We start from the raw sequence: 17,084 nt of genomic DNA on the forward strand, positions 1-17,084 counted from the left end.
TTATCTTTACTAAAACTCAGTATTGAAGAAGACTCCTGCACTTTAGTTTTTTTTTTTTTACTTCAAAAGAAATCACAACTGTAAAAATTAATTACAAGCATTGATAAAAGGCAGTCTTCAAAATAATGGAAGGCTTAATTTCTATCTTTTGCTGTTACTCTATTTTATGTATTGCAGTCACATTGAAGGTTTAAGAAGTCCGAGTTTTTCTACTTTTATATTATGTGAAGGTTTGTTTATTAGAATGATATGATTTTATAAAAGAAAATTGAATCAATATATTACATAATATAGTATAAAGCATATGACAGGTAAGGATATTTAGACATCTTCATTTTCCTTTTGGTCAAATTAAAGAACTATCTACAAATTGCATTTATCTTAAAATTAGTCTCACGTGTCCATGTATTCTCTTTTGTGTTTCTCTATTTTTGTATCTATTAAAGGGTATTGTTTGAATGCTACTTCTGTGTCCAACTCGGTAATAAGTGTTCATCTCACAGATGCACCTAATTGACTACTCCCAAAGATTCTGAATTTATATCTTTGAACAGAAGAATGTGTTAAAACTAAGGTGACACCTGTTGCATAATTTTCAAGTTAGTGGTACACACTTATTTTGCCTCTTCACATACTTCATTCTTTATCCTGAAATGCTAGTACTTTTTAAGAAGAAAAAAATTGAGAATAAATTTCTGAAAGATTTTAATGTCTTAAGGTAGTTGCATATCATTGGTTAGACAGTGAGTGAACTTGAAGCATTAATACAGAGAAGCAACACTTAAACAAATTTGATGGAATCAAGTTTAACCTTGGCTTACAACAGTGGAATCACATACTTGTTAAAATCAGCAAAGCTCCTATCAGGGATGTTGGAGCAGCATCACAGGTATGTTTAAAAAAAGTACACCCACCAACAGTAAAACCAAAAATCCTTTATATATGAAAGGTACAATAATCAGATAGCATCTATTCAAGGGATAAGTAAAAAAAAGAAGTGATGTTGTCAAGGGTGATTGTGAAACTAATAAATGCTCTGTGTTGAAAGACATAGCAAATAAGAATAACCGAAATCCAGACGTTTATTTACATCCTGGAGGGATTTGAAGCCCCAAATAGAAAGTGATTCTAAATGGTTCTCGCTAGACTCTTTTCCTTAATGACTTACAGTTCAGTGTATGTAGACAACTTACAGATGAGATTCACTGAGTACTATCTGCGTTTGTTTCAAATCTTGTAGGGGAAAGAAAATAGAAGAGTGATAAAAGGAAAGTATAGTACTGATTTTCAAAAAAGAAAAAAAAAGTGAACGTTTAACCATAAACTAATTTGAACTTGAGATCATCTGGAAGAAAGTCAAGAAGGCATTCTGAAAAGCATAGCTAGTGAGCACTGAGAAGAGGAGGGCAGAATTGCCAAGACCTAGAATAAGTTCTCAAGAAACACATCACATCAAACTTAACACGTTTTGGATAGATTGGGGGGAGATGTTAATTTTAACAATTCATCAAAGAAAGGCCCTTAAAATTCTTTTGAATTTAATAATGAAATGAGGTTGATAAGTATCATGTTTGTAAATGCATAAAAGGTTGAAGGAGTTTAGCCAAAGAATATTGTTTAAAGGATTAGTGACTTGGATGAGGAGGTCCACAACTTACTGCCCATATTTGTGAGTACCATGAAGCAGGGAGATATAGCATACATGTTCAGTAACCAGTAAGGTTGGCAAAACTAAATATTAAAGAAGGATTTTTAAAAGAAAATAAACCCAGTAAGAGTGAGTCATGTCGTATGGCTCCTAAAATGATAAGCAATAGTTCTGTTCTGCACTAGTAAATCCCACCTGGTGGCATATTATGCCAGTCCTTGACATTAATCTCTGACAATTACATAGATAATCCCAAGAAAATCAACTGAAGACTAACTGAGACAATTAAGCTGTCTTTGGGTGAAAAGCAGTTATATGAATAGTTGATACTAGATGATAATCTGGGCTGGATCTTTGACCTAAATCCAAGCAGGTCTTTTTCCCTAAACATTCTCCTTTACTCTCAGGCCTCACTTATTAGCAGTGGCCCCTGCTCATGTTTAGCATATATTATATATAATAAATACATCCAACAAATGTTTATCAGGCACTTACTTGTGCTAGTTTCTAGGAAAATGAAAGTGCTATTATGAACTTAGTCTAGTAGAGCAGACATGCAATGAAAAAGCAAAATAAGGAAAAATAATAGTTTTAGGTTATGATATATTCTATAAAGTAATATAGTACAACATGAATATAATGAGGGGAGGGGAAGAGTAAGGTCATTAGACTCTAGTTAGAGAAAAAGAAGATAATTTGAGCTGAAATGTGAGTGCCCTGAAGGAGTCAGTCATGAGGATATGGAGATGTCCTCTCCAGGCAGAAGGAAGAACAAATGCAGAGTCCCTGAGACAGGAGTCAGTTGGTGTGTTTAAGGAACTGAAAGAGCCATTATGAATGGGACGTAGTAAATAAGAGAGAAAATGATAAGAGAGTACATGAAGTAGTCAGGGGCCAGATTATTGATTGCCTTGTAGGTTGTGTTAAGGAGTTTAGATTATTTTCCTAATTAAATGAGAGAACCAATATAGGATTGTAGTCATAGGAGTAACATCTGATGTGTATTTTTAAAAGATCACCCTGAATACTATGGAAAATTCATTGTAAGGGAGAAATAATGAAAGCAGGAGACTCTTATGAGTATCCCCATAGTTCAGGCAAGCATTGTAGTGGCTGTGGAGATAGAGAGCATTGGATAGGTTTGTATTTTAGAGGAAGAGCTGATAGGTATGTAGAAATATTGAGGTGGAGGGTAATGGAGAGTGGAAAATTGGTAAGTCAGTGAATTTGTAAAGAACTAGTTCAGTTGATAAGAGTTAATGAGAATGGTCAGAGTCAATTTGGTACAGTAAAAAAAGCTAATAGAATTGAGAGATAGCAGACTGAGAAAAAAGGGTCCTTAAAATTTAAATTTCAGACATGTTGTACTTGATGAAAAATTAAAGGTTATGAATTTTGGAGTGCATGCTGATGTATTCCAGGTGTAAGGCCTAGCCTTAGAGGAATATATCATTGAAGTGGTCAAAGAATTTAATAGTAAGATTATTTATTCAGCAATTTTACATGATTATTGAAATAATCATGAAAGATTGTTGGAATGGGGTAAAGAGGAAGGCAGTCAGGAGCTAAAACAAACAGTAGGTGAAGTAGAGACAAGACAGTAGGAAGGCCATATAGTGAATGGTGTAGTGAGCCTCCAAGGACTTGGGATTTTGGAGGATCGAAGATGACTGATAGTAGTTAAAACAGTAATGAGGAGCACACTTGCTCTATCTCCGGGTTTATAAGAATAAGGCATATGAAAGAAAAAGCAACCTCTGTTTGAAGAAACTGCAAAGAAGGTATAGTAAAACAGTAAAGGGTTTATGAGGGCTCTGATAGATGGTGAAGTGATTAGATTAGGAGATGAACAAAGCAGTAAAGAAATAGGAGTCCAGGAGATGCTCGGTGACCCAAGGGATTTGAACTTCTGGTTGTGGCAGGTAAATAAGGTTAAGTGGGAAGCATGATGGAATTAATCCTCAGAGTCCATTACAGGAAAATGGATACTGGAATGTAAGCTTCATGAAGGCAGGAAATTAAAGTGGACAATAGGATGTGTGAAGGCGCCTGACACAAAGTGGGAATTCAAGTAATTGTTTTTTGTTATTGAATGAATGAGTGAACGCAATGAGGGATTGAATGGGTGCGTTCAGGACATATGATCCAGAATATTTGGTTAGTGAGTGTGTAGCCACTTAGCTATTGTTCTGTAATGCCAACAGGACACTCTCACTGGAGCGTGAGGTACTGTGGTGGCTTTCTCAAGAAATGTGGCCTCTTTAAGGATTCACTGTGGGTGGCTGTTCAGTGGTACACATTCAGACATATTCTTTTATATTTTCAAACAGCTAACTTGACTCAACACTATTCATTAAATAATACATGCCTTTCTCCTCTTTATCCCAAATCTGAAAAATACCTTTATTGTTTATAAATTCTTTTTCTAATATTAGAATTATGTTAAAACTACAAAATGGCAGATTTTTGTTGCATATAAGAAGCTATTTCTTACTAGTATAAATTTCTGAAGTCATGGATCGGAATGATCCAGTGAAGAAATTGATGATGGAAAGTGAGAGGGCCTAAGGTTAGTGGTAAGTGCCCTGCAGTTACTGAGGAAGTCAGGCTTTTATCAGGGGATTGCCCCAAGTGACTTTTAAGTTGTCATTACACCTTAAAATCTTCATATTATATTTGCATTTTATATAGATATAATACATGCTCATTCTTTACCTGGCTTTAGACCCTATAGAACATTTTCTATGTAGAGATCAAAGAATACTCTAGATAACTAAAGAATTTACAAAATACTAAGTACTGAACACTTAATAATGATAAAATCCATTATGGGGTGGCAACAGCAGAGAAATGTGTACAAGTTAAGGCAGAGTTTGAAAGATGTGAGAAAATGGAAATTGTCATCAAAGAGCAAACTCTTCCCCTAATACAAATGTCTTAGTTCAAGCTTTTAGAACAAAAATATGGACTGGGTGGCTTAAACAACGGTTATTTCTCATAGTTCTGGAGTCTGGGAAGTCAAGATCCAGGTACCTGTTTACTCAGTGTCTGGTGAGGGACTGCTTCTTAGTTCATAGATGATGCCTTCTCACTGTGTCCTCACATGGTAGGAGAGAGGGAGCTCTCTGAGGTCTCTCTTATAAAAGGGACCCCATTCATGAGCGCTGTCTGCCTGTGTGACCTAATCATCTCCCAAAGGCCTCACCTCCTAATACTATCACATAGGGGTTAGGATTTTGACATATGATTTGGGGGTGGGGGGACACAAACATTCACTGTATAGCAACAAATGGTAAGTTCCAATTCCTTCAGCAATATCCCTTTTTTGTTTCCTTTTCCTTGCTTAAGTGGGAAGCTCCTAGAAAAATGATTTCTTTGAGTTAGTCCTTGTTTGCTCTTACAAAAAATCAGCCTCATTTATATATTTTTTTAGTAGGGACGGGGTTTTGCCATGTTGATCAGGCTGGTCTCGAACTCCTGACCTCAGGTGATCCACCTGCCTTGGCTTCCCAAAGTGCTGGGATTACAGATGTGAGCCACCGTGCCAGGCCCCTGCAGTCTGGTTTCTGTTCTCCTTATTCCACTGAAGTTATTCTAACCATGGGTGCTAGTACAGTAGCTCCACCATATACCAAACTACTGACTTTAGCATATTACCAAGGATAATTTTAATACCAGCATTGTAAGATTATTGGGAAGGATTAAATATTAAGCGATGAAAAAATATTTGCTTTTATTATTATAAATTATCGTTTATAATTTATTATTATAAATTATCATTAATGACCAAGAGCCTGAATTATGAAAGAACTTAGTTTGTTCAAGACATTGAACAGATAGTCTAATGTGACTGGAGTTCAGTGAATAAAGGGGAATTCAGTGAATAAAGGGAAAGTTGGTTGTAGGTACTTGAGAGGTTGATCATAACAGGTCATTTGGGGATTTGTAGAGCATGTTAAGCATTTTGGGTATTATCCTAACTGCGGTAGGAATTCATTGCAAGGTTTTAATCAAAAGAATGATTTGATAAAATGTGTTTTGTTGTTTTTTCTTAAGGCATGTGGGCTATACTAAACCATGCCAGAAAACACAGGGGCTGGATGGGGCAGGATTTGGCAAGAGAGGAAGCAAGAGAGCAGTTAGACAGTTCTTAAATCACTAGTATAAGTTAGTGCTTATCATAGTCTAGATGAGAAAGGGTGGTAGCAGAGAAGTGGGATAGATGGATGGTGTAATGAGAAAAACTTGGGACTGTAATGCCCCCCCCAACCCCTGCAAACTGGGAAAACTGGGAAGTTGCCAAGAGACTAAAGAATGACTCAGACAAGTCCAGCTTGATGAGTAGATGAGTTTATGAGGACTTACATACAGGGCACTACTGGACAGCAGCAGTATGGCTCCAAGAGATCCACAGCATCTCCCATCTCTAGGCTGCTTTTTTTTTTTTTTTGTGACGGAGTCTCGCTCTGTCGCCCAGGCTGGAGTGCAGTGGCCGGGATCTCAGCTCACTGCTAGCTCCGCCTCCTGGGTTTACGCCATTCTCCTGCCTCAGCCTCCCGAGTAGCTGGGACCACAGGCGCCCGCCACCTCGCCCGGCTAGTTTTTTGTATTTTTTAGTGGAGACGGGGTTTCACCGGGTTAGCCAGGGTGGTCTCAATCTCCTGACCTCGTGATCCGCCCGTCTCGGCCTCCCAAAGGGCTGGGATTACAGGCTTGAGCCACTGCGCCCGGCCTCTAGGCTGCTTTTAAGCTAATTTTCTGGCTCTTTGCCGTGTGTATGTATGTGTGTGTTTGTGTGTACGCCGTGTGTGTGTGTATACACCCGCGCATGTGCGTGTATGCATATAATGGGACTTTTTTCCTTGGTATGTTCCCAGCCATGCCTCAGGATGTTTGGGTTCTCAGGGACACCTGCTCCTTGGCTAGGCACCATGGCCGTACCTAACTGCCTGGCCCTCAAGTTTCAAGCATTGAATATAACACCCTTAAGTAACCTGGTAGGGGACCCGTCACACCACTGATGGATTAAAAATATAAATTTGGAAGTAGAGTCATTGGGACATGGTGAAAGATGATTTGAGATAGTGAGAGAGATATTAGAGGTATTAATAACTAAAGGGCAATTCAAAATATGGGCTACTGCTCATAGGGGAGAGCTGGGCTAGATATAAATCTGGACATTAGGTGGTGTTAAAGCTACAGGAGAGAGTAATGTCACTAAGAGTACAGAGAAATAAAGCCTAGGACAGAGAACTCTCAGGAAATGGAATAGCCAGTGAAAGAATAATAAAAACAGGCAGGTGAATAGGGTTGAGGCACAGATGACAGGAAAAGAGAAGCAGTAGTCAGTTGAGCCAGACACTAAGTAAAATGAGAAATGTACACACAACGACAAATACTGTATGATTCCACTGATAGGAGGTATCTAATGTAGTAATCTTTGGGCCAGGTGCAGTGGCTCACGCCTGTAATCCCAGCACTTTGGGAGGCCAAGGTGGGCAGATCACTGGAGATTGGGAGTTCGAGACCAGCCTGACTGACATGGAGAAACCCCGTCTCTACTAAAAATACAAAAATTAACCAGGCGTGGTGGCTCGTGCCTGTAATCCCAGCTACTCGGGAGGCTGAGGCAGGAGAATTGTTTGAACCAGGGAGGTGGAGGTTGCAGTGAGCCGGAATCGCGCCACTGTACTCCAGCCTGGGTGACAGAGTACGATTCTGTCTCCAAAAAAGAATTAAAATAAAGTAGTCATCTTCATAGAAACAGTAGAATGGTGGTGGTTACCACGGGCTAGGGGGAGAGGGTAGGGGTAGTTGTTCAAAGGGTACAGAGTTTCGAATATGCAAGATGAAAAACTTCTGGAGATCTCTTCCACAATAATGTGAACATACTTCACACTACTGACTGTGCACTTGAAAATGGTTAAGATAGTAAGTTTCATGTTACGTATTTTTTACCAGTTTTTAAAATGAGGAATGCAAATTGTCCATTGAATTTAGCCACAAAAAGGTCATCAGTGACCTTAGCAAGATGCAGTTTCATAGAGTGTTGGGGATTGGAGTCTAGTTGAGATGACTGAAGACTGACAGTCAAGTGAGTATACTGTTATTTCAGAGTCTGGCTGGTAAGGGGAATAGGAAAATAGAAGGTAAAGATGGTCTGTTGTTTTTAAGAGAAACTACAGCATTTTAAAAGAGGACTCAAAGCATCCAGTAGAGAAGGAGAGATGGATTAATTGAGGCCACTGAGATTAAGGGAGGAGATAGAGTACACAGCATAAGAATGTTGCTATTGGGCAGTTGTCAGGACTAGGGGATAGAAAAAGAATTCTTCTTACTGTTCCTACAGGATGGTAAGGATGGTAAATTAGTAGATGGACAACTCACACCTGATTTGCTGGACAGATTGTTCACAAGGGTCCATACTGAACAAGTGCAGAGATTGTGCAGAAAAAGACACAATGCATCAATAGCTCTTTGTTCTTGTATCCTGAGAAAAGCAAGCCAAAAGGGAAAGACTTTATCTGGGAAAGAGAAAGTCTTCAAAACCTCTCTGTGGTGAGAAATGAAAACTCATTTAAGCAAGACAAGGTCAAAAATTTGGCTGCTGCAGATATGCTGTTAATCAGAGCTTCTTCCAACCTAAAAGGAGTAAACATTGGGGAATGTCAGAATGAGAACTGACACTGATGTTTGTTCCATAGTAAATAGGGTAGTTTAAGATTTTGTCTTAAGTCAACTTTTAAGAGTTTGGCTAAGCAATGAAGAGATAATCAATATGTGTAACACATGGGAAACCTCCCAAGTGCATTTGCTCAAAAACATGGAGAGCATCTCCAACGGTGTTTCATGATTTATATGAAATTTATTCTCAAATAGCACTCAGCTTTTTCCAGTCAGCATATTTCATGGAGATGTTGGAAGACTCAACTTCTCCAACTCACTCCCTTTTCTTTTTTTCTTTTTAATCTGTCCTGTGGTGGTAATATGTAGATATTGATAATAATTTATACCCATATTTTCTTTTTTCCTGAAACATTTGTAATTTTTTAATATTATAAAGGACATTTCTTTAAAGGTATTTTTGGAACACTATCCATTTCTTTGAAGTTATCATGTGTCCACTTATGCAAAAATCTGTTTAGTCAGAATTGTGACACAGTCTTTAGAAGGTACAAATATGTTTCAATATACAAATATTGTGAATTCATTATTTGGAAAAAATGAATTTCAACCTTTTATTCACAAATATTTGTTAACCTTATGGTAAGCATTTTGTTACACTTCATGTATATTAGTAACTATTGATGTCAGGAAACTTCTAGTCTACTGAGATTGTCTGGATTTAAGTAATGACACACATTGTATAATAATAATAACAAATTCTATGAGTAAAAAGTACAGACTGCTATGACAGCACATGACAGGGGCAGCTAAGGTGGCTTGCGGAATCAGGGAGGCTTCTGGGAGGAGGTGACGTTTAAACTGAGGCCAGAAGGATGCTTAGGAGTTATCCCAGTGAAGGTGTGGTAGAGCGAGGGCTGTAGACAGTGAGGAGTGGGAGACTGTGCAGAGGCCAGGAGGGGGAAAGAAGCAGGGCCTTTTTCAAAAAGAAATGGAAGGCCCAGTGGACTGGAGCAAGCCAAAGAGAGTGGACAGGCTTCATGACATAATGCTGAAGAACAGGTAGCCCAGGATCACTTAGAGCAGGACTAGAAGGTCTAAGCAACAAACATGATCACATTTGTATTTTTCAGAGTTCACTCTGGTAGCTGCGTGGAGAAGTTATTTTCTAGGACAGGGGTCGCAAATTTTTTTCTGTAAAGGTCCAGATAGGAAATGTACTGGATTTTTCAGGCCATATGGTCTGTCACAATTGGTCAGTTCTCATATCATATGAAAGTAGCCATAGACATATGAAGAATGAACCTGGCTATGTTCCAGTAAAGTTCCAATAAAACCTTACTTATGGATGCTGAAATTTGAATTTTATATAATTTTTGTGTGTCATCTTATTATTATTTTGATTTTCTTAACCATTAACCATTTAAAAATATGAAAACTGTTCTCAGGCCATACAGAGAGAGGCAGGGCCTGAATTTGGCCAGCACGCCATGGTTTGCTGACCCGTGTTGTAGTTCTTATGTTTCTTATTCTCTTAACCTTTCTGCTCTATCTCTTAAATAATGTTTTAGTTCTAACATGACATTTTTCTTCAACTGTCTACATTTTTTCAACACTCTGGTAAAGGTATGACTAATGTGGAATAAAAAACAGAAATAGAACCTCTCCTTTTCTATTTTTTAATTCATTTGAAAATCAGTGTAAAATGACTGACCATTCTATTTTTTTATCCACAGACTTTAAAAAAAAAAATGGCTAATTTTGTATTTTTCCTGTTTTATTTTTCTTCCCAAAGTTTTATACTTGGTGCTTTCTTTTCATTGAACTTAACATTGAGTTCTTCATTTTTTCTTTACCTGGCAATAGTTCTTCTAAAATTTAATTCTGGCATTCTAAATAAAAAATAGTACAGATAACAGAAAATCAAAGTAAAGAATACTCAAAACAAAACCCTACGATTGCATGCCACCATGTGTTGTACAAGCAGATAAAATAGTTTGTTTACATCAAGATAAACAACATCCATATAACTTCAGATCTACAAACACAACATTCTGACGTGAACTTTTTGGTTGCTTTCTTATAGGACACTTTTAGGCAGCTGCCTCACAATGTGCTGGAAAACATTATATAGTGGAAATAGTACAGACAGACCTGGTCCAAATTCCACCTGACCCTTACTAGATGTATGGTATTGGGCAACTTAATTAACTTCTTGGAGCCTAAGTTTTTTTAAAGCATTCAAAATACATAGTCAGTGAATGGGAATTTCCACCTTCTTTTCGCCTGTAAGCATAATATTTTATTACATAGAAGTAGTCATGTTAAAGAATTTGGGGGAAAACAGCCCATATTTTGTGGTGGCAGAAGTGTTGGTTTTTGTTTTAACCATTTGTAGATGTGAAGTAAAAAAAAAAAAAAAACCAATAGTGTTCCCAAAATTGAACTAATAGACATTTAAAAGATGGTATAGATGATAAATGTCTTTTGTACTTTTCATTACCATTTCCTTTGCCTTATATATTTTACTTCTGAAAACTTAGGTTTGACAGTTCTCTGGAAGACCTGCCTAAGAGTGGACCTCACCCACCTGCAACTCCTCAGGTGTTAACCATTGGTAGCCAAGTGGCCACACTTTCTAAAGTAGCAACTACTTATTCTAGGTAGACTTTTCCTTCCTGTTTCCAAATTTCAAAACTAGTAGTGAATTTAAATATACTAAACTGTTTGAAAAAGAAAAGATGATTGTTGATTATAGAACTGACATCATTAACATATAGACAAGAAAGTTTAGCACTCAGCCTCAAAACAGCACTTCTCACTGCTTTTATATTTTTATGTTTGTTTAGTTTATAACTTCTAATATAGAATCAAGAAATCTCTTTTATTTATTCACTTTGTGATTGGGAAAGTTAACTTGCTGGCTTTGTCATAAGTCTCCTCTTCTGAATTAGAGCATTTGCCTCAAAGACAGGTAAAGATCATCACAACAGTTGTCAAAACTTAGCCATACAGTTTAATTTAATGAATAGACTTAGGTAGATCAAAAAAATTACTTAATTCTGCATCATTTTGAAAACATAGCTTGCAACTATTAATTTTTTTTCTAATGGTTTTTGTAAAGTTATAGCCTATGGAACTTGGAAGAATGACTCATCAAATTCTTCTGACAGGAAAAAGAGACTTATGTCAACCCTCATAGTTTCAGACATCTAAGCTCACTTTAACCAGAGGTTGAGTTTGCCACATAATGACTTTGTGTTGGAGGTGGCCATTGAAATAAGTGGTCATACTGTAGTGATGATGCTCATTGATAACTTGCACCCATAAATGAAGAAGAGAGACTACAAGTTTCACACTATGCATTTTAGACACTCTTTATTTTACTTAATAACCAATTTGAAAATCATTACATTTGTAATGATAGGATGTTCATTCCTGTCCAGGCATTTGATCTTTTCTGAAAGGCCAAGGGAGAATTATTATTTTAAGTAATAAATACTTATTAGTTCTGAAGATAAAATGCCTGCATTTAAAAATGCTTACATAACTAACTGAAAATAGAAATATGGAACTCAGCAAAAAAGGTGATGTTTTGATCATATTCACTGGAACATCTGTTTATTTTTGCAAAGGTCCTTTGCCTCCTTAAATAGCTTTACTCTCAATATTTCAAACAATTATCTCTTTTCATGTTAATACATATTGCTGCTTCTCAGTAAGCAGTCAGTTGTACCTGCTTCTCCTGAAAACATAAGCCTTATTAAAATGTCATGTTGTCAGTGTATATCGTCTCTAACGTGTAAAGCTCGTTATATAGAGGCTTTTTGGGGAAAAACAATTTTTCTTCTTTTTATGCTTATAGAAATTCAGACTTCATGTTTAGATTTATTTTCTGCTAAGTTGTTGGCAAGTCAGTCTTCAAATGTGTGATACAAGGTAATTTTAAATAGGAATACAGTCAGTGAACTTAAATACATTCAAAAGTATTTGTATGTCAAAATCAGCTTTATGGAGGATTATACATCAGCTTTTATCTTCTGAGAGAAATCATAGCATCAGTAACTAAATGACCTGAACTCCTATTACACTTCTGACACTTCACACTTTTATAATGCCTACATATTAATATGGAATGGTTGCTCTCTTGTATTTATTATGCTACCCTTTCTCACTTTCCTTTTTGTTCCTCTCCTGTTTTTCTTTCCCTACCTGTCAGTTTAAGCAGCTCCACAGGAAATGTGGAAGATTCTTTCGAAGGTTTTCGAAACTTTTCTACCTTCTCTTCTCCTGCTAGATACAGTGCTGCAGTTCTGAGCAGTGCAGCTGCTACTGTGTCTGCTGTTATTGCTGCAAAAACCAGGTAGAACTACACATGCAGCATCTGTCTGATGCAATCTCAGCGCTCTTCACTGTCTTACAATTCACCTCAAAGAAAACATATCTGTTTGAAGCAATCATAGCTCTATTGTGAGCTCTTAATTGTGTAGTGGATATTTTATCTAGGTTGTGGATAAATCTCACAGTATTTGATACTGTTTTTTTCTTAAAAATCACCTTTTAATCTCTCCATTGCTGCCATTTATGTATGGTATTTCTCAGTTGCGTGGATTATTACATGTTGTGTGCTTATTGGCACTTGGATTTTTGTGATTTTCAGGTTTTATATTTGAAACGATAAAGTATTAATGAGTATTTTAAGTTTCTATTGATTTTATCTTCCCCCACGACCTTTAAAGGGTGATCTGAAGACTACTGTCCCCTAAAAAAATAAAATTGCATCCTTTCCCAAAAAGAATAAATTGGTTTTATTTTCGTGGTTTGGGGATTTTAGATAATTTCTATAGTCTTTAGAGCTTCAAATGCTTTCTAAATGATGGCTTTGACCATTTTGGTGAAAATCTAATCAATGTTATATTAATGAGTAAAGTGATAGAATAAACTCTTGGCGCTTCTTTTATCCTCCTTTGCTGCTTTGTGCTTCCCCTCCGTCTTCCCCTCTCTCCCCACCGTCTTTCTCATAAAGGAAATGTTTCAAATCACAGACCTTAAAAACTACTGTCTTCTATTGGTAGTGCGATTTTTGACTTAAAACTCTTTCTAAATGCTTACTAGGCTCTACACTCCTGAAAGATATCACTCGCTCTTGGATGCACTTTGCATCAGTCCTGTCTCCAAGCCTTTAGCTTTTTCCTTTCTGCAGTCCTCAAGGAAATCAACTGGCTCTATCCATGTTAAGAAAACAAGGTACTGTGGGAGCAGATATGGCAAGTGGTGGTTTGCTGTTAAGGATACTGCTTTCTCTAACACGTCACCACTGTATTAACAGGCCAGGTGACAACATGCTAGAGCTCTAGGGATTTGCACCCAATTTTGAATTAACTGTAATGTCAATGCCATACTAATGCACAAGCACAGTATGTCCTATGATTATTAACTTACCTTTTAACCTTTTGTGACATCTTTCCTTAGCATACTTGATGTTTGGTGTGCAATTCCACGTAATTGTACAAGTATTTAAATTGCAGTAGAATTTCTGTCTTTTATTGCATGGATATAGCTGTATTAGAATCCTCACCTCAAATGTTTAGTAAGACATACCTTTTGGAAAAACGAAAAATAATAATGCTCAATTTTGATTGACTATGTATTCTAGTTCTTAAATATGAAAGTTTTGCTTGGAAAAGCAGCTTAATTTCCACTATTTGGGAAATGCTAAACACCAAAATAGATTTTTCTATTAAGCTTAAGGATTAAGCCAGAAATTTTTAGGCATAATATAAAAATAAAAATATCACAAGTATTTACTAAAGATATAAACTCAGTGAAACAACTGTATACAATGATTTTTGACAGAACATAAAATCAGTGGCAAAGTGTACAACATACTTAGTGAAAACCTGATATAACTAGGCTGTCTATTGATTAGATGTTTGTATTCTAACTACTGTTATAGAGATTTTTCAATATATTTACCTGGGCCAGGTGCAGTGGCTCATACTTGTAGTCCCAGCACTTTGGGAGGCTGAGGCGGACAGATCACGAGGTCAGGAGTTCGAGACCAGCCTGGCCAACATGGTGAAACCCTGTCTCTACTAAAGATACAAAAAATTAGCCGGGTGTGGCGGTGGGCGCCTGTAATCCCAGCTACTTGGAGACTGAGGCAGGAGAATCACTTGAACCCAGGAGGCAGAGGTTGCAGTGAACCGAAATTGCGCCATTGCACTCCAGCCTGGGCAACAGGGCAAGACTCTGTCTCAAAACAACAACAACAATATATATATATGTTTATTCTGGGTAACTTTTAAGGGAGGTGTTTAAACAAGGGAGAAAGATGATAGTACATTTTTCTCTAAGACAGTACCTGAAATTATTTATTTGCAGAATTGTAAGTGTTCAATGAGCAGAAGTCTTTCATTGTCAGAGCTGAGATTATACAGAGGCAGGTTACTGACCTTTCTTAGAGTACACTTTGAGTACTTGAGTACACTTATACTACATTTTTAGAACCTGGTAAGAGCTATAGTTCCTCTCTCCAGAAAAGTGCCTGTGTGCATATACATGCAAAAGTGTGCATACATTTATGGACTGACTGTGCTATCTGTGGCCCCACCTCTAGAGCAAGTATTAGTAGTCATCACCATTGCTTATTAACAGTAGGACACAGACAAAATATAGTTTGATATTGAGAGAGGGAAATGGTTTCTAAAAAGATAGTCTAGTTGGCATTCTGGGGTTTCCTGAGGAGACCCTTGCTAACTTAGTGAGGGGTACCCAAAAGACCAGATACATTTTATCTTGTATGAGAGTAATCATAAAATGTGTCAGAGACATTTTATCTTGATTTTTACTTTTGTGTGATAGTAATCTTTAAAAGTATAAATATAGTATAATACCAAATTTATTTTTTCCATTAAAATATATTTTTCCATTAAAATATATTTCCATTATAATATGTGTTAGTATATCATATTTTAAATTTTGGTTTACAAACTCTAAGTTAAAGAATTTTGCTTAGGAAAATATTAAAAATTTTCTTCTAAATATGGAATTCTGGAAGGAAAGACACTCGGTTACTCTCTCTACATGTCCAGGTCCTTTAAAGGAGTCCTGACAGAGGAATTCTATAAAATAAACAATTGCTCGTAACTAAGGCCTTTCCAGAAATATTCCTTTCCTGCCATCTCAGAATCTGTATATTAGTATACCATTTTTTGGTAAGACTTTAGCCAAAAACTGTTTAACTTAAACATCGATAACTAAACCTGTGATGTACAGTTGTCTTCTTTAAAATGTAAACATGTAATTAGAATAAGTTACTCTCAAAAGTATTCTTCAAGCAGAGTTTTTCTTTTGAAAATAGATTTAAAATTCCCAAGTGTTCTTAATCTGTATCTGAGCTTTATTTGTTGTAATAGTTAAACAAATGTGGGAAAGGAATGTAAACTCAAGATAAATCAGGTTGCTGACACTGAGAGTTAGCTTTTCTTCCTTTTCTTTTTCCTCATTAGCTCCATCTTGAAAATAAACTTTTGCTCTATTAGTGTATTTGTCTCTATTTTCAGTTTTTGAAAAAATGAAACAAAAATCTTGGTATTCTTAAGATAGAAGTCATATCAATTTATTATTTCATTTCAGTCCCTGTTTATTTGGCAGATTAGTTAAAATAACCATATTTTAATATCAGTATCTGTGGTATCAGCCCAGGGTATTTATGGACTTACACCAATTTCCTCATTAGAATTATTTAGAAAACATTTAAATTTTATTTAGGATTTAGGTACACCTTAAACAATTTAGATTCAGAAAAAATATTTGAATCATGAGTTCAGAAATAAAATAGCAATCTAAGTAACAATGCCGTACTATATTAATACATTAATCATTAATTTTAGAAATGTGTTGCTAGTGATTATTGGTGATATTTTATTCCCACATATAAAATAATATGGCCAATGACTTTTAATCCCTTTTTTTTTTTTTGAGATGGAGTCTTGCTCTTTCACCAGGCTGGAGAGCAGTGGCGCGATCTCAGCTCACTGCAGCCTCCGCCTCCCGGGTTCAAGTGATTCTCCTGCCTCAGCCTCCCAAATAGCTGGGACTACAGGCATGCGCCACCGCGCCCAGCTAATTTTTGTGTTTTTAGTAGATACGGGGTTTCACCATATTGTCCAGGATGCTCTCCATCTCTTGACCTCGTGATCTGCCCACCTCAGTCTCCCAAAGTGCTGGGATTACAGGCAGGAGCCAACACGCCCAGCCAATCCTTTCATCTTTAGTACAATGTTTGTTTTTTTATAGAGACGAGGTCTTGCTGTGTTGCCCAGGCTGGTCTCGAACTCCTGGGCTCAAGCAATCCTTCTGCCTTGGCCTCCTAAAGTGCTAGGATTATAGGCATGAACTACTGTGCCAGCCAATACCAAATGTTTATGTGTTCTTGTTAAATAGTAGCTAATCATTAAAATTAGGGAAAAAATGTTTGATTTTTAGAGGATTGGGCATCATATATTCAGATATGTGATTGTCTAGATAAACCCTAATAGTCTTCCATTACAACATTAAATGGTTCAATTAAATTCTGTCCTCAGAGGAAATTGAACTTCAGATCAATTCTGGATTTAAGCATAAATGGAAAAACTGCCTTAGTAATAACTTAGATTTCTATGAATTCTTTATAGTCTACTCCAAGCCCTTTGTAACTAAAGTACTGTTTAAGATTTAAAGATCTTAGGCCTCTGAAAGAGAATGTATACAAACCTCTGTACAAAAGATATCAAAAACTGAAATTTATTTAGCTTATATGATACTTATC

The 17,084-nt window shown here is 36.6% G+C and overlaps 1 protein-coding gene across 8 annotated transcripts in view; it reads left to right on the forward strand.

Annotated features, from left to right (window-relative positions):
• Positions 1–17,084, forward strand: part of PDLIM5 (PDZ and LIM domain 5) — a 211,333-nt gene that overhangs the window by 139,808 nt on the left and 54,441 nt on the right. Inside the window, exons 9-11 of one of the 8 annotated variants that reach the window (XM_030914721.1) lie at positions 10,816–10,935; positions 12,492–12,635; positions 13,388–13,519. The exons of the other annotated variants lie outside the window; for them this stretch is intronic. Coding sequence (XP_030770581.1) covers positions 10,816–10,935; positions 12,492–12,635; positions 13,388–13,519 — 396 coding nt within the window. The remainder of the gene's footprint in view (positions 1–10,815; positions 10,936–12,491; positions 12,636–13,387; positions 13,520–17,084) is intronic. 8 annotated transcript variants of the gene reach the window in all.

Source organism: Rhinopithecus roxellana, chromosome 2, assembly GCF_007565055.1.
Source record: "Rhinopithecus roxellana isolate Shanxi Qingling chromosome 2, ASM756505v1, whole genome shotgun sequence".
NCBI lineage: Eukaryota > Metazoa > Chordata > Mammalia > Primates > Cercopithecidae > Rhinopithecus > Rhinopithecus roxellana.